Below are 22,093 nucleotides of genomic sequence, written 5' to 3' on the forward strand. Positions count from 1 at the left end.
CTTCTGTATATGTATATATGATCTATCTGGCTTGGTATTCTTTTCCTAGCAGTGTTGTTTTTAGCAATGGTCCTCCAAGTGTTGCTCGTGGACTGGCAGCATCACCATCACCTGAAAGCTTGTAAGAAATGCAAATTCTCGAGTCCTATCTATACCTCCTAATTTCTGTCCCCAGGAGTAAGCCTGGGAATCTGTGTTTCTAAAATGCAATCCAGGGGGAATTTCTCCTCCATATAAAATTTAAAAAGCAGATCTAGAATACAACCACTACTCTTTTTCTTGAGTTAAATCAATTTTTTGTAATTTAGTCATCTGCTAGCTTCTACTTTTTTACTATCGGGAGTGTATAATATTTCTTTCTTAGGTGAAATAAACTACTTCAAGCTACAAACGGGTTAAAAAGAACACTCATATAAAGACTTCTGTTAGCCTCCTGCCAAAGACTTAAATAATTCAGTGATTTTGTTAGGTCTTCTCTAGAAGCAATTTCTGCAGCTCATGGCAGAATGTTTCTAAGGAAATGTATATTCACTTCAGTGGGCCTGAGGATTAGAAAAGAGGATTATAACCATCCCATGATATAAGGAAGCATTAGAAAATATTATGGTCAAATAACAAAGGCAAATGATAAGAATCCAATCCTCCCTGAAACTGGCTGGGGGCGACTGTGAGCGACTGGTCCCTGAAATGCAGCACACATCTCTAGCCTTGAGGAGAAAGATACCTGGGAATGGGGATAAATTAAGAATTGACTTTTGAGGGATGCCTGGGTGGCTCAGTCAGTTAAGTGTCTGCCTTTGGCTCAGGTCATGATCCTGGGGTCCTAGGACAGAGCTCCCGGCTCAGCAGGGAGTCTGCTTCTCCCTTTCCCTCTGCCCCTCCCCCAGATCATGCTCTCTCTCTAATAGATAAAATCTTAAAAAAAAGTAGAATCTATTAAAAAAAAAAATTGACTTTTGAAATACCTGTGTACCAGTATTGTAAGATTAATATATCCCATGTTACTATAAATTATTTATTCTCATCATGGCCTTTGAAGAAAACAGTCTTTTTTCCTCTTAAGATAATTCAGATTTTATAAGAATTAAGAAAAAATATGTCAAGTGTAAGTTTTCCCGCAACTTGGCTAAAAATAGAAAATATCATGAGTCTTGAGAATTTAGAATCAAAATCAAAACACTCCAGAACCCTGTATTCCCTTCTGTCAAAATTATCAGAATATTAAGGAAAGAAAATGTACAGAATGAAGTTAATGGGTACGTGTGTTGCTTAGGCACCCTTCTCAATGCAAAGTGCCTAAAAATCTTGCATGCTCTGATGACAGATGTAAAACCGTAGTCTAGGTAACAGACTAAAGGAAGAACCCCTAACAGAATGGACTGCAAAATGACACACACATACACGCTACAATGTTCAAACGCTCCCTATTCCCAGACTACAAATGCACTGACACTCTTCTGGTCTGTGCATTAGTCCTTACTTGGCTCTCCTGCTCCCTGGTGCTCAGAGACTGAAGCAGGCCTTGAATCTCGATTTCATGTTCCACTGCTTGCTTGTTTCGATCGCTCAGCAGTTCCTGCAGCACCCTTTCCTTTCGCTGTAGGCGCCGGCACAGGTCCTCTGCTATCTCACTCTGCCCTGGTCCGAGCTTACACAGCAATGTGGCACTAAGATCCTAATACAGAAGGGACACTCTTAAGTTCTGGGGGAAAGAATTCCCTCTACTACATATCAAGGGGTTTATAAGAATCTGTTATAGAGGGGTGCCTGGGTGGCTCAGTCGTTAAGCGTCTGCCTTTAGCTCAGGTCATGGTCCCAGGGTCCTGGGATTGAGCCCTGCCCGCACCAGGCTCCCTGCTCTGCAGGAAGCCTGCTTCTCCCTCCCCGTACTCCCCCCTGCTTGTTTGCCTCTCTCGCTGTGGCTCTGTCAAATAAATAAATAAAATCTTAAAAAAAAAAAAAAAAGAATCTGTTATAGAAGAAAGAGCTATGAGATTCTGGAGAACAAGTATCATGTTTTATTCACTTCTGTTTCCCCACATCTCGCACAGGCCTGGTACACAGAAGGCTGTAAGTACATGCTCAAAGAATGAGCACTAACAATACAGAAAAATACTTATAATGGCAACTTACATATTGTTTTCTGAAGTAGCCCTTTCCTTATTTGCTCAGGGTACATAATAATCAATATTAGATGAAGATGAATGGACACGCAGTCCATGTATTTATTTTCTCCCCAGTATAACTTTTGTAGGGGAAACACAAAATAATAAGCTCTAAAAGAATAATGAGCACTATATTTCTCAGCATGGTGATGAAGTTCCTACTTCCATACTGAAAGGTTGTAGATGGTGGTTAAAACTGTGGAACCGGGGCACCTGGGTGGCTCAGTGGGTTGAGCGTTTGCCTTCGGCTCAGGTCATGGTCCCAGTGGCCTGGGATCGAGCCTCGCATCGGGCTCCCTGCTCAGCGGGAGGCCTGCTTCTCCCTCTCCCTCTCCCTCTGCTGGTCTCCCTGCTTGTACTCTCTCTCTGTCTCTCTGTCAAATAAATAAATAATTAAAAAAACAAAAACAAAACAAAAAAAAACTGTGGAACCACACTGCCTGGGTGGCTTACTGACTCTGTCACTTATTAACTATGTTACTTTGGACAAGTTATTTCATTTCAGAAGTCTGTTCCCTTGTCTGTAAATGAAGGATAATAATATACACCTCATAAACTTGTCAGGATTCAGTGAGTTAACATTCATCAAGCAATTATAACAGTGCCTAACAAGCGTGAGCACCATCACTAATAAAGGTTGGCTATCACATTATAGGTGCATGTTTTAGTTCTCATTAATTCTCACATGACTTAATTGAGAAAGATAATTGTCACCTTGAGTTTAGAGGTAGAGGAATAAAAGTCCCAGTGAAAGCCAATGACTCGCCCAGGCACAGGATGGAATTTAAGACTTGGGTCACTGGCCCCCCAGACCTAAAACGTCCCAATCCAAGACTGAGATTCTATAATCACTAAACCAACTGCCACTAAACCAATTAGCTAAAGTCTTGCCTCCACTTCTTTGTTCCTGTCATGCAGAGATGTCTGTAACTGCTGAATGATACTCTCTTGTTCCTTCTGCCAACGGCTAAATTTGGTTTCCCTTTCTTCTTTCAGCCATTGGAGGTTTTGACAGGTGGCAGATAACTGCTCTACTTCCAGGCCTTTGGCCCTCAGGAGACTCTCCATACTCTACAGTAACAGAGAAAGCAAGGACAAGTCAAAGGACCACCCCACACTCCCCAGGATAAATAAGACACTTAATCCACCTTCAAATTACCTCCTAACGTATCAATTTTTTGCAAAAGGAGAAAACTTAGTATCTAATCTAACAATGCCATACTAATCTTTTCTTTGGTTTTAGAAACTCTCAACTAATTTCTTTTTTTTTTTTTTTTTTTAAAGATTTTATTTATTTATTTGACAGAGAGAGACACAGCGAGAGAGGGAACACAAGCAGGGGGAGGGGGAGAGGGAGAAGCAGGCTTCCCGCGGAGCAGGGAGCCCGATGCGGGGCTCGATCCCAGGACCCTGAGATCATGACCTGAGCCGAAGGCAGACGCTTAACGACTGAGCCACCCAGGCGCCCCAACTAATTTCTTTAGAGAAATAAAAATGAAGCATTTTTGAGGAGGCAGGCTATGCTACACAGGAAGTGAAGGACTTCTTTAAGAAGTGGAAGATGGTTAAATATATAAGCTCTAAAATACATATCCAAAAATAGCCCACAGTAAATATTAATAATCAAGTGTTCTGACTGTGGCTATTCAAGGATATGCATGTAATATTAATGAGAAAACAACAGTATAACAGTTGTACCCTGGCAATGTTTATGTAAAAGTATATAGATATTGACAAGGATTAGAAACAAATCAGGGGCCCCTGGGTGGTTCAGTTGTTAAGCGTCTGCCTTCAGCTCAGGTCATGATCCCAGGGTTGTGGGATTGAGCCCCACATCGGACTCCCGGCTCAGCGAGGAGTCTACTTTTTCTCTTCCTCTGCTTGCCGCTCCCCCTACTTGTGCTCTCTCTCTGTCAAATAAATAAAGAAAATCTTAAAAAAAAAAAAGAAATCTGAAAGGATGTCTAGAAATCCATATTCACTACCTCCCCCTACAAAGTCCACAGCAGAAGTACTAACATTTCTCACTTCCTAATCTACAATGATGGATAACTATTTTTGTTGTTTCCGTATTTTTTTTTTCTTATAAAGCAAATACCTTGGTTTTCAGAAAATGAGGGAAAGGGTCGATGCTTCAGGCTTAGCATCCAAGTGGGAGAGAGATAACAATCATGGCAGATTGTGCTCTTACCTGCATGGTAGCTTCATTAGAGGAGAGAATACCACGCAATCTCTCTAAGTCATGATCTCGTTCTCGCATGGCGAGATGAAGTTGACGCAGTTCCTTCTCTTTCTCTTCCAGAGTGGAGAACTTTTCATCTATAGCCCGCTGCAAGGAAAGTAAGGACCCTAAAGCTCCTTAGGATTCACTATTGTGATCACACTTATTCAACAAAAATATAAAGGAAGGGAAGACCAACTCCAAAAAGCAGCAAATTAAGTAGACACGTATTTCTAAGTACCTATGTGAATAGACTAATCCCTAGTGCCGTAAACAAAACTAAGGTGCGTACCTCTAAAGCAACATCTCGATCTTGTATTCTCTGCCGAAGTTTCTCAAGCAACATTTTATCTGCTTCAAGGGTTTTGTCCGACTTATCTCGATACTGCAGGAGCTCCCGAAATTCCTAATGAGACCAAAAAATATTTCCCTTTATTCATTTATCCAATATGCATCAAATTCCTACACTTTGCTAAACAACTTGTTATTCAGGATAAAAAACAAAATGTTATCACTCTCAAGGAAAACACAGGTTAGCAGAGATAACAGACAGACATACAAATTATTAACTATTGTACACATGTGTATATGTGTGTGTGTGTGTATACACATTATGTATATATGGGTGTGTATGTCTGCATAGCTAGCTACTGGGGAATACAAGATGCACTGTCTAAATCTGCCGGAAGGTGTCACTAAAGATCTCACAAAAGAGGTTACATTTGCTCTGAGTCTTACAGTACTGGGAGTTTCCCAAGTGAAGAGCAGGTGGGGGTATTTCTATCAGAGAGAAAATGTATGTACAATACATGCACACTATGAAAAAACTATGCTCATCAGAATGTAAGAGATTCAATAGGACTGAAGCTTAGAGCAGGAGACTGATCACAGTCTTCTTCAGTGTTCCAAATTTTCCCTCCGACGTTCATTTTATCATGTAAGTAACTGGAAATTTCTATACAGATGTTTTCACCTACTAGACTAAGAACAGTGGTCATATCTTCTGTCTTCCCAGCACAAGCATAGTATCTGGTTCACAGAGATGTTTAATAACTACTTGCAAAATATTTATTGCTTAAGTCTTTCAGGTCTGTATTTATTATTTCCTACACCTGCTGGTTAGCACTGTGGTTCATGAATTGTACTTTCTACTTATTTTGAACCCTCCTGGTTCCCACCTCTCAATGTTCTGCATGTACTCAACGGGTACTCAACACAGGTGGACTAATCTGAGATTACATGAACAGAACTTTCAGAGCTCTGTGAGCCCAGTTTCTGCTAAAGTCATTACGTAGACTCACCTGAAGCAGCTGCTCTTTGTGACTCAGACTGTGGTTTAGGTGCTGAATGTGTTGCTCATGGCTTCTAATCTCGTTGTATTTTTCAGTCTCCAAGGTACGAAGCTGTTGGCTCTTACTCTGCAATTCTCCTTGGAGCTGCTGCAAGGCTTTTCGTAATTCCTGAATTAAACAGATTCCCTTTTTCAAACAATCTAAAATTTTCACCTGGTTAGTAGTTAGTGAGGCCTTAAAACTTTCAAGGCATACAGAATAAAATATAAAGTAGCAGGAAAGGGCCATTCTTACAATTACTCTAGAAATATTATACATGAATCAAATAGGATATGGGAAATTGTGGAAACTGTGAATGGTGGTAAGATGTAAATTTCATATTATATATAATACTCTCTAGTTTAAAAATGATAGCTCTATATAACTACTAAGCAGAACTCTGTCCCACTGTAACCCTGGATAAGCTCAAGGACAGAATATTTCTATCATCCTTTCACATCTTAAAAAAAAAAATTGACAGCATATGCTCTAATGTAACGAGATAAAGGAACCACCTAAGAATTTTTTTTTTTAAAGATGTGGCTAATTGTGCATGCCATTCCTTTAACCTTGGTTATTGTTTCCCACTATTCTGTCTTGCTAATCTTTACCCACCCTTCAAGAATAACCCCAGATAGCTCCTCCCCCAAGAAGCTTTCCCTGCCTCCCTTCCTCAGCCCCTCCAATATATTCCAATAGGACCCAAACATACCTCCTTTACCTCATTTCAGTATTTGCACTACAATTCCGTTTATGTGACTGTCTCATACTAAACTACAAGTGACTTAACAGGAAAGAGCCTGTGATATTGACTCATGTATTTTCAGAACACAGCCCAGTCTCTGGCACATGGTATGAGGACAATAAACGTCAAACTGAATTACTTCGATTAAGCAAGTGACTCAAGGATTCAACACAAACTGCCCTGATAAAAAGTTATTATCAAGGCAAAGTCAGCATCTCTGGCCACAAAACAACTGCCGATTTACCTGGTTATGTCTCCACGACGCCTCTTTCTGCTGTTCTCTTTCATGGGCGGCAGCCTCTACAAATTGCACACATCGTTTGGCATCAGCCAGGTGGCGTTCTTTTTGACGTACTACCCTCTGGAGTTTCTGTATTTCAAGCTGGCTGTAGAACAAAGCACTCTGAAGATCAAGCAGGGCCACCTGTTGCTGAGCTGGGGAAGTACCCTCTGAGTTCTGAAAAAAGAGGAAAAATCAGAATCACAAGGTGGGCAAGCACCAAGCAGCTGAGAAGACCAACGAAATCAAAACTGTGACTGAACGTGGCACTGCCTCAACCGGAGTCTCGCCTCCTGTCCTATGTGACCCTCACATACACGAAGTTGTCCAAGCTGACTTTGGTGCAGCGTTTCTCGAAGCTTTGCCATTGTGTCATTTTGACCTTCAATCACCTGGTACAACTCCTCGGTCTGAAAACGAGACAGGGAGTACCGAACATATTAGTAAACTAAAAATAAATTCCATTATCTCACCTGTACAGATTTTAGAAATACCAATTTAGATTACACTATGGTTTCTCTAGACTAACATCTGTTGGTCTGACAATCGGTTTCTACAAAATATGGAATACATGTCTACTTTGATGGAACAAATCATTTCCTCAGAGGTCCCTGACTACCAAATATTTACCTCATTTTCCCTGCTCTTCAGAGTTTCCTTGAGGCTTTGAATTGTACCATCTTGCTTCTGAGATGACTCCTGAGCAGACTTGAGTTCACAGCTCATTTCATTCAGTTTCTCTTGAAGAATCTGAATTCGGCAAAGAAAAACAGTTTGTTAGGTCAATTTCTTTTAACCTCTAAATCAACTAGAAAGTCCTTCCTCAAATCTAGGTTTAAAGGGTTTCCTCGAGAATACTACCTTGTTAATTTTTCCTCACATGTAGTAACCATTAAAGCCCTAAATCATTCATTAAGACAAAGTAGCAGGAAATATAAAATACTTCATTTAATATTCAATTGCTTCAATTCTCATGTACTGTGCTTTCTCTGTAATGGGCAGCTGTACTGGGCACTTGTCCACATGAATCACTGTGGATTCTAATTTTTTTTTTTTTTTTTGAGAAAGAGAGTGCGCGCGCATGCGCACTTGCAGACTTGGGGTGGGGGTAGGGGCAGGAAGAGAATCTTAAGCAGGCTACTGCCCAGCACAGAGCCCATTGCGGGGCTCGATCTCACCACCCTGAGATCATGACCTGAGCTGAAATCAAGAGCCAGACGCTTAACTGACTGAGCCACCCAGGTGCCCCTCACTGTGGATCCTTTATACAAAGACCAAGGAGCTCTGCTATCTAGGGCAGGATGGAACACTACAAGAGTACATCTGGCCAGAAGCTCAGCATTCAAATTGTGGGCATTGATAAAATTTTCTTCTAAGCAAATGTTAGACTCCTTGGGCTCTAAAGGGGTAAGAAGTTAAGCTAAAACCAAAGCATAAACCTATCTTGGTGCCTTATAGAATTAAAGACTACATTCAAGTTTTAATTACAGATCTAAAAGGCACCAGAAATTCGGATCTGTGTAGAGCAAGCTAAAATCTTGATGAGAGATAAAGGAAAGAACTACATTTTTAATCAAAAATATTCCTTAGAACAACAGGAATACAGAGTATCCATCTCCCAAGTCCTACTCAGAGAGGTTAAGCCTCAGCTAGAGCCAGTCACATCCTCAGGAAGCCCTGTGATCTCCAAGGGCCTGGACTGATCATACCTTGTTGGTGGCCTCCGTTTGCTGGATTTTTTCCTGGAGTTCTGCCAAGTGGGAATCAGATACAGACTGCTGAGTTATAATGGTCTCATCTGAATTCAGCTTTTGTTGTTTGAGTAACTCTTCAGTCACGGGCTTGGAAGAAGCAGCAAGACAAGTAAGTTGAGTTAAATGTAGCCAACAATAAATTTTATCTTCAAATGTCTCTGGCATCTTTTGGCAGAGACTTAGAAAACCAGAATTGTTACATCGATTATCAGTACAAATTCCTGAAGACAGTCCTGTTCCTTATTGAGTACTGATTTACTTCCACCCTTATGACACCCCCCTGCTCCCCTCCCTATCTTTCCCTGTGAACTCACACAAACACTACATATTCAGTTAAAGCAAATAATTCATAGTTTAAACAGAAGAGAGGATTGAAAAAAGAAAATGCTTAAGATGACCAAATATCTACTTTATCCTATTTCTAATCAGGGAATTCAATAATCAAACCTCTACCAGCCCTAAGACCTAGAAAAGGTACATTTCTACTATGCCCGTTCACATTATTGGAAAAATGGGCAGATTTTGAATATGGACTATACAGTATAATATTTTATCAATACTGTATTTCCTCAATTTGGTAATTATACTATAGTTATATAAGAGATGTTCTTGGCTTTAGGAAATATATGCTTATTTAGTATAAAGACTCATAATATCTACAACTAATTCTTAGATGGTTCAGGAATAAAGAAAATAATGTGTCTATATAGACAGTGGGAGTGAAACAGCAAATGTAGCAAAATATTAGTAATTGGTGAATCTGGATAAATGTTAGCAATCTGTGAATCTGGGAGTTCTTTGTATTTCTCTCATGACTTTTCTATAAATTAAAAATGATTTTGAAATAAAAAGTAAAAAAAATTAAAAATAAATTTCAAATCCATAATGGTTTGGGAAAGAGGTATGTTTATAGGAATATCAAGTCACCAAAAAGATTCAGGAGGAAAAAAAACACGTATTGTTTATATAATGTAACAATAAATCAGGCTAAGATAAACTTACTGAACTGGACCTAACATTCATTATGAGCTAAGGGTACTAAAATAAAACTAGGAATTCACTGTGGCATTAAAATCCATCTCCTTTCTCCCTGACCCTTCCTACTCACCCCCCCCACCCATTCCAATTAGGAAAAATATAAATCCATTAGGAAGAGAAAAAGGCAACTGCTGTTCATTTTCCCTTTCCCTCACACTTTGAAACTCTAACACCTTCTAGGCAGTGGGATTAGAGCGTCCCTTAAATCCTTTCCTGCCAGCAACTGACTGAAAGTATAAAGCTTTCAGAAAAAAAAAGGTTTTTATTCTTCCAATGCTATTTATCAATTTTTTAAAACATCTGTTAAGTATCATCATATGCAAAGCACTGTGGGAGTTGGGAGTGAGGAGCTGTATAATAAAGGAATAAGGAAATACACAAAATACCAGATAGTGACACACCCTATGTTGTAAAACAGAAAAGCATTATAGAGTGGCAAAGTTACTCTATGTTGGTTGACCAGCTACTTTAAACTGGTTAAATGGAGACCTGCAGGACAGAAAGCCAATCCTGTAGAACAATCTAGGCAGAAGGAACAGCTAATGAAAAAGGCTTACAGTGGTTATGAGCCCAGGACAGAAAGGTCTACGTGGTTAGAGTAGCACTTTCCGACAGAAATATAATGTGAGCCATGTATGCAATTTAAAATTTTGTAGTACCTTCATTGACTGAAGTAAAAAATAGATGAACTCAATTTCAATAAAATATTTGATCTGAGCCAATATATTATACCCAAAGAATTATCATAGACAGGCATTCAATATAAAAATTATCCACAAAGTATTTTACTTTCCTTCATACTCAGTCTCTGAAATTCGGGGTGTATTTTATACACACAGCATATCTCAATTCAGGCTAGCCACATTTCAAGTGCTCAACAGCCAGCCACATAAGCCTGGGGGCTACCTTGCTGGCTAGCACAGGGCTAAGGCATACTGAGCACAGAAGAGAGGAAGCCAGGCGCCAGGTCGTACAGAGCTTCTACAGCAGGGTTAAAGAAGCTGGAGTGCATTCTCATTGAAATGAGAATGGACTGCAGTGTTTTTAAAAAAGAAAAGTAATGCAATTGTATTTATATTTTAAAAAGATCACTATAGCTGTGGTGATTGGACTGGGGAGGCCAACAGGAGCAGGGAGACCACACAGGAGACTGCTTCAGTACTGTAGGTGAAAGAGAATAGTGGCTGGGATGATAGTGGTAGGAATGGAGGGGGAGAGAAATAGATCTATTTGGACATGTTTTGAAAGGAGAGTCAACAGGGCTGGAGAGGGAGAAAAAGAAAAGAAGCAAAGATGACTCCTAGAAAAACTGAGATATTTGTTGCTGTGGGTAAACAGGCAGCCTTGCCCTGAAGCACTGTGATTTATGTCACGCCATGAGAGAATTAACTACATGAACAGATATTCACAACAATTCTGATAAATAATTTTATCATCTATTTAATGATAAAACATTCTCTACAAAACTCGGCTTCTCAGTTCCTCACTGTAAAACACCTTTCCAGTGATATCTATTATAAATATTTTTCAAATTTAAACCATAACAAGCAGAATTCAAGAAAATAGCTTGAAGTTTAAAATGGCAGGGAAGGTGGTCCTATTTATTCACTTTATTTTATTTAAAAGACTTTATTTGAGAAAGAGAGAGAGAGAGCGGGAGCACAGAGGTAGAGTGGGAAGGAGAAAAGCAGACTCCCCACTGGCAGAGAGCATGATGTGGGGCTTAATCCCAGGACCTTGAGATCATGACCTGAGCCAAAGGCAGACGCCCAACAGACTGAGCCACCCAGGCGCCCCTATTCACTTTAAACCAAAGAATCTCAGAGCTGTGAAGGAAACTTTATAGACTAACTATCTGGTCTAATCCCATCGTACATTGGAAGAAACGGAGACTTAGAGAAGATAAGGAACGTCTGAAGCTACAAAGGAAATCAGGAAAAGGGTCCAGTTAAACCAGATGCACTGAAGCTGGGAATGTATCTTTCAATCTCTATAAACCCACTGGCTACCATATTGCCTGGAATATTGTAGGGACTAAAAGTTTCTGTTTAATAAGAGAACAAGAACCAAAAAAAACCACAAAAACAGGCCTGTCTCCTAATGGCCCAGTCCAATGCTCTAATCCTTCGGTGGCTCTTTAGAAATAAAACCAGATCGATAGATATTTAACAAAGACATTTCAACAGCAACTTTAAACCCAAAGAATGCCACAGAATAGTACATGATGAATGTGATTTAATCTGAACCCATCTCGGCATTAATAATCGCAGGAAATCTCTAAATCTGTAAATGTAATGTACTGACCTAAAGGCTGGAAGATGTTTGTTTTGTCTTTATTTATAACACCTTATTATTGAACATCTCAGAAAAATGTCCTTTCAGACAGCAGTCTGTCTGCCAAAAGACCACTTAGCAAAGTCCCCTGAGTTCATAGCTCAGAATGAATTCTTGAGAAATATCAAGTACATAAACCAATAATTCCTACGACAATTTTATAAAACCTGAAATCAGTAATACTCAATTTGGCTGAATCGGGGCTAATTGCCAGACTACAGGTTACTAAAATCATGTTACAATACTAATGTAATTTTAAATTAAACTGTCTTTGACTCACTTAGGACAAAAGCTTCCCAGCATCAGAAAAGAGAATTGCTTCCAGACCTGATGTTGCATAAAATAAGACCTTTAGCCTAAAAAGGGAGTTTAGATCTTCTGTGTTAACAGCATTTTTCTTGGCACTTCCTAGTCCTCACAACAGCAAGTCTTAGATCTGGAACTGCTGTGGTTTTCTATCCTATTGCTAATAATGGGAGATACAAAAGGGCTATCAACTAGCATAAAATTAAAGGCCTAATCTTTGAGCAGCATCTAATGCCTACACCTTCCAAAGGGCCTGATCTAGGTTATGTAGCTAAACTGTGAGAGGGATAAATATTCCATAGCCACACAGGGGCAGACCCTGGTGTTGCAAGGTTTAGAGCAAAGATCTCCTGCTCTGTGAATTTAGATAGAAAAGGAAATTGCACATGAGCCAGAGCTGAATTGATGTTTACTAAGCGACCACACCCCTCCTATCATGTCTTCTAGTTCAGGGCCACACAATAAAGGAAATTACCAGCTAGAATAAGGCTTCAATATCTTTCTTTAGATATTTAAACTACCTTGGGTTTTCAAGCGTAAGTTCTATGGAAAGCAAATAAGTCAATGTGCATAATGCCAGAAAATTAGTAAGCAGGAGTACTACACTGTTGCTATTTTTCTTTAATATAGAAGGGGCGCCTGGGTGGCTCAGTCATTAAGCGTCTGCCTTCGGCTCAGGTCATGATCCCAGGGTGCTGGGATCGAGCCTCAGCAGGGAGCCTGCTTCTCGCTCTCCCTCTGCTGCTCCCCTGCTTGTGCTCTCTCTCTGTGAAATAAATAAATAAAATCTTAAAAAAAGAAAGAAGAGAAAGAAAAAAGCAATCAGAAGGAACTCTGATGATGACGTTTAATAGTGTATAGAATAGGTATGTGGAGGATTAAACAAAGGAATCAAAATGACCTTACAGAACAATCTTGCTCTTTAGGATGGGAGCTTTTCTTTGTATTTGTAGTAGAATTTAACTAAAGAAAAAATTTTTTCTTTCATGGTTTTTTCTTTCTACAACCTAAAAACAGAAGTACCAAAACTAATTTACATTGATTTCTACTCTTTCCACATTTATTCAGAGAAACAGACAAAAACCAGTCTGCCTTTGTCCCAGTTAGCTCGGTTTGGACATAAAGCACAACAGGCCTTAAGGAGCTTAAAAGTCAACCAGATTTAAACAAGAGATCACAGGCCCCCAATACAGATTTTATTTACAAACACTCTGAGCCCAATTTAATCTATTTCCCCCCACATCCTTAATTATTGGAGAAAATGGCACAGCAATTAAATGCCATTATTCTTTAAGCTGAATGTTTTCTCCCTCCTCTCAATGTTTTATTACTCTACAAACAGTAAAAAGAATGTAAGCCAAGTGACAGCAGAAAGATCACACACTACAGTTTTAAAGGTCTATTTTTTTCCAGTGTCCAAATTTAATGAAGCAAAGCAAACTTGATCTAAAGGTGCAGTTACTATAGTTTAAATGTGCTCATTAGGATGACAATTTTCTTCGCTGAATCCCTAAAGAAATCTCCTTGGAATCTTTAGGTTACAGAAAAGAAGGTTCTTTATTTAAAGTAAGTTTTATTTAATTCAACGTACATCAGGAAATGTGATTTCATATACAGAATAATAAAAAGGTTTTGGCTGAGAATGGTTAAGAATCTTTGACTCTGCCTAAGTTATTTAAACCATGAGCTTTCCAATAAATTGAAATGCTGCATGAGACAGTCTTTAAAATCCTTCCCAATCGCAAAATTTGTTGAATCCAAGCACCAAATGATAGTATTTTTAATTAAGTGTGGAGAAACAAACTCTTGTTTTGCCTGTAATTTCCTAATTTTCCTTACCTTTCTACAATATTGGCCATATTTGAGGGGGAAAAGGGTTTATCTGCCATCTACCCTGTCCAGACTATTTGTAGATCCTAATATGAAAACACCATGTTTAATTTGTGACATCTATGTCTAGTTGCAGAAATACTGTTAAAACCCAAATTCAACCGTGAAGCTCTACTGAAAGAAAAGGAAGCAAAAGAAAAGAAGTATGGAGAATTAGGCATTCTAAACATTTTATACAAATGAAAACACAATTTAAAACTTTTTGTTATTTATCCTTTTTCATACCACCTCATATATGTTTCTGACAGTTTTATGTAAATTTAAAAATATTTCTCCCATTTTTCTGCTAAGTTCTAATAATCTGTATCAAGTAGAACATGCCAGATGTTTCACAAAGTTAACTGAACTTAGCATTCACTGTTGCTGCAGAAACAAAATAACACCTGTCAGGCTCCCGTATATAGCTGAATTTAAAAGGTTGGTATGAAATCAACTGGGCAGAAATGAATAGCTCAAATTAAGATCAAGTGCCATCTTCCAGTCACTAAGAAATTCAAGAGTATAATGGATGAAACTCCTATCACCCAATAATGGAGGAAACCTTTCAAGAGGATGTCAAACATCCTCCTAACAGAGCTCCGTAGGCAAACTGGCTGTGAACAGTTTTTGCCTTAGTGTTTTAAATGATGACACTTGAATTCCCAGTTTCTTTTATGAGCAAGTCATTAGTCCTCAAATGACTTATTTATTATAAATATTGCCCAAAAAGTACAATACTTTGGTGGATTAATAGGTTTTCCCCAAATCTTTATCCTATGCCCTAATCAGTTGGAGACACACCTCTGGGATGAAACACTTGATGCTCTAGGGAGAACTAACTAGAGAACTCCCTCATGGACTGGGAGAAAACATCTATAAATCTAAAAATGAAAACAAAGCAAAGAAAGAAGGAGGTGGGAGACAGAAAAAGAGGTAAGAGAAAAGAGTTCTAGGGCCAGGTATAAGATTAAATGTTTTTTAATAGGGTAAAAGTCAATTAAAAATGTCTTCTTGCCTAAAAATTCTGTGATTTTGATAATTAACAGAAGACCAATAGATAATGTTACAAGGAGGACTGTGAAAAGCCAGTTGAGTGTGAATCACGTTTACTGAAATCAGACACAAGAAAAGGTGCAGCAAAAATGGGCTCAATGATTAGTTCTCTCAAGTGTAGGATATTAACCTTCACCTAAACAGAAATCATGTGAAGCTTGAGGCCAGCTAACTACAATCAGAAAGGCACCATGTAGCCATTTTGTATACCTGGACCCGAAGTGGCAAATAATCTTCACAGAGATCATCCCACAGCTCCTGGAGGTCTGAAAGCTCCAAGGGATAACTCACAGGTGTCTTGTAAAGGGGTTTCAAAGGCCGGTTAAGGAAACCGGAACTAAGTCCATCTGTCATGCTATGGCCAGGCCTGGCTCCAGGTGGGCTGGATTTCACTGGAATAGGAAGCTTGCTCCCTCGGGGACTCTGGATAGGCTTATAATCAAGACCTTTAATCATGTTAAGAGCTAGCTCCAGCTTGTGGTTACACATAGGCTGTGGAGCCTGTTCATCTGAACAACAGTCACACTTTGCAAGTTCCTTTGCACTTCTCTCTGTTTCCTCATCCTTTTGTTGTGGAGGACTAGCCTGGACACTTGCATCCAAAGATTCCACAGAGGATCCTGGTGTCCCTTCCTCCATGCTTTCTCCATCTGGGGGTACCTTTGTACTTGGTAAATCCGGTGGCCCAACCTCAGACAATGCTGGTTCTTCAGTGCAAATGCTGGTGGACCACCTAGAAGAAGGACCACACGAGATACTTCTGGCCACCTTTCGAGGCACCTTACAAATGGCTTCATAGTCGGAATCAGCGACCCGCAAGGCTGCACAACCACGGCATCTCCTGGGTCGGTTTCCAGGACCCTCCGAAGCATGGCAGCTGTGTAGCTCCTGAATCTGATCCTCGTTTTCTACCCAACACTCAAACCCTGAATAGGCAAAGTCTTCCTGGAGCAGTGCAGAGTATCTTACATCGGGTAAGCCGGAAATGTCAACCGTCCCATTCCCCGCCTTGGTTTCCGTGCCAGAGTCATCGTTATTCTTACGATACATGCTAGCAATGCAGAACTTGAGGCGGTCCTTCTCCAGCAGCAGCTTTTGCAAACGCTCAATAGAAAGAGCTTCGATCCGGGCAATAACGGTGTCGAATCTATAGATACGATCAAGCATGAAAGCACACTTGCTGCAAGCAAATTCGGCTTTGCCATCGCGGGCGACATCCTTGCCCAGGACGTGCGAAAGCAGAACCTGGAGGTTGAGCTTAGATGCCGTGTGGAAGATCCAGCGCCGCTGGTTTCCACACAGCTCCCGGGCACAGATCCTGCAAATCTCCTTCATCTTCTCTCCTAGCGATTGCCGAGCAACCCTGAGGCGGCTGCTGCTTGGTGTTCAATCACTGGCGCTTGGCTGCGCTCCGTCTCCCGCCTCGGTGGCCTCCGGCCGGCATGGCACAGTCCGGTGGGGTCCCCGCTCTGCAGGGGCGCACCTCCGCCACCCGCGCGCTGGCTCTGGGTACCAGAGTGGGCAGCCCCGCCCCTCGGGAAGGGGGCGGGCGTAGAAACGCCTTAGGGGGATGCTGAGTGACGGCAGCGCAGGCCACGCTCGAAACCTGCCATGTCCCCTCCAGCTGTCTCTCCCGCCCGCCGCCGCGTCCCCAACGTCCTCCCTCCTAGCAGGCTGGGTTCGCGGTACACTAGCCGCAGCCTGCTGCTGACGCAAAGACTCGGAGATCTAGGATCAGATTTCAAGATGGCGCCAGCGGCTCGGCGCCTGCGGCCAGCGGCGGGTTCCTCTGGGAGCTGTAGTCCGGGAGGCCGCTCCCCGCCCTGCGCATGCGCGGTGGCGGGTGCGTCCCCCTCGCCCCAAATCGGGTCGCAGCTCCTCGCGGTGGAACCGAGACGTGGCTCCCTGTGGGTACCGATGGACAGCAGGACGCGCGCTGGCCACTACCAGGCTGCTTTCATCTGCTAAGATTTCACCCAACGAACGCACCAGTTCCCTCGTGGATCCTCCCTCCCGCCCTAACGGGATGACCCGAGGATCTGCGTGGGGAGGAGAAGGTTGAATCCCCTCCCCCTCTCTCCACGGCTAGTGCCACGTACTCTGGATGGAACAGCCTGGCAGCGCCACTAGGTACCGCTGCGCGCCGCCTCCCTCCCGCCTGCAGCCCCACCTCTTCCCCCTACCCAGTCGGGTGCCGGGATTAAAAGGCCCTGGGGCTGCAGCGGCGGGCGGGGAAACAGGGTTGATAAACCAGAGGTGGTAGTTAGGGCGGATTTTAGGAGAGGACATTCAGCCTCTCCCTCGACAAGTGGGAGTATCTAGAGAAGAGGACAAGTGTTTCTCTTCCTCGCAGTTCCGGGGGTGGGCGGTGGATTTAGCACCGCTGGACGATTTGCCTTTTTTTAGAAAAGAAATCAAAAGAGGACACAAAGCAGTCACCTGAGAAAGAGTCCGGCAAATACCACGTGAGCGCATCTGGTTAACCAAGATTTTTAAAATAAGAGAAAATGGGCTTTTTCAAGAATGTAGACACCTGAGAGTAGATTACCATCACCAAATTCTCTTTCAGGTTCAGGGGTACTGCAGTCCCTATTTTGGGGGTGGGGAGGGTACACAAACTTTAGAACAAAAGACAGCTTCTTTGAGCAAGAGTACAGAGTGCCAGGGAGTACTGAGGTCTGCAGAATTAGGGCTGGACATTTCACTGACTTCAGTTAGTACCCTGTCTTATTCAACAACATACAGTTGTCACCCCATCCTTGAGTATAGAACTTAGAATGCACACGAACTGGGGGGACGCTGGAGCTCTGAGTAGGAGGAATCCAGGTGTCAACTTCCATTTATAATAGAGAATTCCCTTCTTGGCTGGAGAGGCATGCAGACACCAGACAGGAAGGAAAAGAGCCCCCGCAATCACCTGGAGTCCCCCAGAGCAGGACATTCCCAGTTACAAAAATGCTAAATTTCACTGGCTGGCCTTTGGGAGAGGTTAAGGCCAGCAACAGTCTTAAGTATTTCTGAACGTCATCTCTAAGACAGAGCCCATACTCCTAAGCAGGAAGACATTAAAATGCCTTCAATAAGAACTCAGAATAAACCACCAAACTTCCTATGGAGAATTAGATGATTTAGAAGTGTTTTAACAGTGCTTGGCTCATTGGATAATAGCTTATACTGTTATTTCAATATTATAATAATGGGAATATTTTAAGATAATTTTAAAACTTTGTGGGGCTCTGCACACTTAAGATTGTATTTGTTCTCTTATTTAATCACCAAAACAAAATCTTAGTAGCTCCCTCTTGAGAGAAGAACAGTCCTTTGTATCTTTGGGTTTGGGAGGTTACAGAACTTTGCCTATGTTCCTTCACCTAAATATGCATGTTCTGGCCCTAAAACCAAGAATGTAAAATAGACTTCCAAGTAAAACTCACTACAGCTGCATTTTTGCCTGCCTCTAGGTATATGAACTTCAAAGTCAAAAGAAAGTAAACAATAATCTTTGAAATCTGTAGTGATCTACAGAGAGGCAAAGAGTTTCTGGACTCACCTACCAACAGACAGCCTGTCAGGACTATATCCTGCTGTACCCTGTCTGATGTGTAGTTCTAAAGAGCTGAAAGAACTCAGAAGGTCCATAGAAGTGCAAATTAAGTCATTAATCAAGTCCTCATCCTCAATTGTCAATGCAAGCCGCATTTTCTTACCGGGGAAAAGGCTAATGAAATAAAGTAATTAATGAAACAAAGTGTTTTTCAGAAGCAAATTAAATAATACTTTGTAGTATTCTCTATTCCTTAATAAGATTTTGCATCTGATTAATAGTTTCTAAACTTTAATGACAGTATATAGGTAGCTTGGTGTAGAAGTGCAAATGAGTATACGCGGAGAAAAAGTAGTTTATCATTGAAGAATAGGTTCGCTAGATATAAGTAAAGATCAACATACAGAGAGAGCTATACATATCTAGGCTTCCAACAACAGATAGGAATAAATCACTCAACAATCAAAGAAAATTTGGAGATAGCACTCTATTCACTCCTAGAAAATATATTTTAAAAACATTATTTTGAAGTGGATAGTAAACTATTATAGTACTAGAATTGGTCCTAATATGATTATTTGGTATTACAGAATTTCATCCCAACTAAATTTCATCCCATCTAAAAGATCACTGGTGTATAGATAACAAAACTTGAACATAAAAATGAAAAAATAAAACTTACAGGGGTGCCTGGATGGCTCAGTCGGTTAAGTATCTGACTTTGGCTCAGGTCATGATCTCAGGGTCCTGAGATAGAGCTGCATTGGGTTCCCTGCTCAGCGGAGAGTCTGCTCCCCCCCCCCCCCGCCCCTTCCCCTGCTCTTGCACACAATCTCTCCCTAAAATAAATGAATAAAACTTAAAAAAAAAACAAAAAACCTAAGAAAAATCAGGTGATAATAAATTCAGAACTTCATGGTCCTTATCAATATCACCTTGGTTAATATTTTGTATTTAGTTAATACTGGCTACCTATGGGGAGGGAAATAAAACTGGGGGTTGAATAGGAACATTTACTTTTTTTATATATATACTATGTGTCATTTGAATTTTTGGAAATAAATGTCTATTCATGCATTTTAAATTTTTTTTTAAATTAGAAAATATTCAATAGTAAAAACTAAGACTTGTGCCAATTTAACATACTAATATCAGAGTCTCATTTTAGGTTTAAGTGGTAACACTTAAACCTAAAATGAGAATTCTTTAATACATATGATAACTACATGTATTATATATGTGGACAACTTATATAAACAAAGATTCAAAGGGGATATACAAGTTATTAAATAGTGATTATGTCTGGAGAGTTGAATTATGGATACTTGTTTTCTTCTTCCTTCATTTGTATTCTATAATTTTCTATATTAAGCATGAATTGCTTTTGTGGTAAAACAAAAAATTGTTATTAAGAAATAGGTAAGATAGGGCGCCTGGGTGGCTCAGTTGGTTAAGCGACTGCCTTCGGCTCAGGTCATGATCCTGGAGTCCCGGGATCGAGTCCCGCATCGGGCTCCCTGCTCGGCGGGGAGTCTGCTTCTCCCTCTGACCCTCCTCCCTCTCATGCTCTCTGTCTCTCATTCGCTCTCTCGCAAATAAATAAAAAATTAAAAAAAAAAAAAAAAAAAGAAATAGGTAAGATAAACACTTTTTTTTTAAGGTTTCTTTTTTTTTTTTAAGATTTTATTTATTTATTTGACAGAGAGAGACACAGTGAGAGAGGGAACACAAGCAGGGGGAGTGGGAGAGGGAGAAGCAGGCTTCCCGCAGAGCAGGGAGCCCGATGCGGGGCTCGATCCCAGGACCCTGGGATCATGACCTGAGCCAAAGGCAGACGCTTAACGACTGAGCCACCCAGGCGCCCCAAGATAAACACATTTTGATATATTTATACAATATTAGTTGGCAATAAAAAAAATCTGATACCCACAACATGAATGAATCTCATAAAGCATGTTAAGTGAAACAAGCCGTATACAAGGCAGTACATTCTGTGTGATTCCTTTTAAGTCTAACAACAAGAAAAATTGAATCCACAGTGATAGAAGTGCAGAAAGTGGTTATGAGGGATGACATAGGGTAAGAACTGGTTGCAGAGGAGCACAAAGGAATTTTCTGGGGTGATGAAAATGTTCTATATATTGTTTTCAGTGATGGTTACATGGATGTGTACAATTCTCCAAGTTCACTGAACTGAATGCTTAAATCTGTAGATTTTATGTATGTTAGAATAGTTCAATAAAAAAAGAAGTAAATATAAAATATTACCCATAAACTTTTAATCTGAGAGATTTTTTTTGTTGTTAGGAAGTAACCCCCACTTTATCGTAAGAATAGCTTTGAAAATTGGGAAGATAAAATATGGCCTAGAAAAAATTCTAAAAAAAGCCCAACTGCAAATTCAAAACTCTATAGATACTATCCATAGGAGCTTTGAAAAACATTTTATATGCATATGCACACCACACATACATGATTGAAGCAAGGCATGCTGATAAGGTAAGACTTGGGGCTTCTGAGATGATTTAGAATAGGATAATTACTTCTAACACTTATCAAAGTTACATTTTAAGGGAAAATTGGACTGAGAACAGGTTTCATAGTATGATAAGCTGTTATGAATTAAATTGTTAATTTTATATATCAGCAGTTCGACCTCAAAATGTATTGATAAATGCATTCACAGCACTTATTAGCTATATGTACTAGTTAAATCATTTACATCTGGCCTTTAATTTCCTAGTCTACAAAGTAAACATGTTGAATTTAAACAGTAGTTTTCAACCTTTGGCAGGCATCAGAATCCCCTGGAGGGCTTGATAAAACAGATTGCGGGAACCTACCTCCTAGAGTTTCTGATTCATTTCGCCTGGGGTGGAGCCCAAGAATTTGCATTCCTAACAAATTCCTGGATCTTGCTGATGCTGCTGTCTGGGAATCACACTTTGAAAACCACTGAATTAGAGCTATTCTAAACTGTATTTAGAAAAATCTCAGTCAAAAGATTAGTTCTGCAGAGTAATAGAAAAACCCATCAATGAAGAACTACTTACCGATTGTCGAATTTAGAGAACTATATTCTCATTTGAATCGAAATTCCTAAGTAGTATTATGGTAAAGATCTTTTGCACTATCTCTATTTTGACCTCTAGATTTTGGGGCCTGGGAAGTATCTCATAGAACCATAGCCACTTTTGTAACCACTATGTTGTAGTGCTTCTAAGACCTAATTCTGGGGTGGGAAGACATTTCCAAGTGAATTAGAGAGACGGAAAATCCCCATGTCCCAAACAGTTGTGTTAGGTTTCACTGCCCTAGTTATGACATTGGAAATAGCTGTTCTAATTACTAAAAACTATGCCCAAAAAAAAAAAAAAAAAAGTGATTTTGGCAGAGAAGCTAAAGCAGATGAGGAAATACAAGAATATCAAAGTAAAGCCAGTTAGGCTTTAT

The 22,093-nt window shown here is 40.4% G+C and overlaps 1 protein-coding gene across 22 annotated transcripts in view; it reads right to left on the reverse strand.

The window, feature by feature from the left end:
* The window catches only part of PDE4DIP (phosphodiesterase 4D interacting protein), a 207,029-nt gene that overhangs the window by 62,688 nt on the left and 122,248 nt on the right, over nt 1-22,093 (reverse strand). For 11 of the 22 annotated variants that reach the window (XM_064588552.1, XM_064588553.1, XM_064588551.1 and 8 more), the window contains exons 1-10: nt 15,307-16,792; nt 8,452-8,583; nt 7,373-7,492; nt 7,006-7,152; nt 6,707-6,919; nt 5,688-5,846; nt 4,679-4,792; nt 4,357-4,494; nt 3,057-3,236; nt 1,481-1,675 (exon numbers count right to left, since the gene is read on the reverse strand). In XM_064588552.1, the coding sequence (XP_064444622.1) occupies nt 1,481-1,675; nt 3,057-3,236; nt 4,357-4,494; nt 4,679-4,792; nt 5,688-5,846; nt 6,707-6,919; nt 7,006-7,152; nt 7,373-7,492; nt 8,452-8,583; nt 15,307-16,431 (2,523 nt within the window). In that variant the 5' untranslated portion in view covers nt 16,432-16,792. Of the gene's footprint in view, nt 1-1,480; nt 1,676-3,056; nt 3,237-4,356; nt 4,495-4,678; nt 4,793-5,687; nt 5,847-6,706; nt 6,920-7,005; nt 7,153-7,372; nt 7,493-8,451; nt 8,584-15,306; nt 16,793-22,093 lie in introns of those variants that run through there. The other 11 variants (XM_045896835.3, XM_064588555.1, XM_045896834.2 and 8 more) reach the window with 3 other exon arrangements.

This window comes from Mirounga angustirostris, unplaced genomic scaffold (assembly GCF_029215605.1).
Source record: "Mirounga angustirostris isolate CCGP_5_RB_7025 unplaced genomic scaffold, mMirAng1.0.hap1 SCAF_4, whole genome shotgun sequence".
In the NCBI taxonomy this organism is placed as follows: Eukaryota; Metazoa; Chordata; class Mammalia; order Carnivora; family Phocidae; genus Mirounga; species Mirounga angustirostris.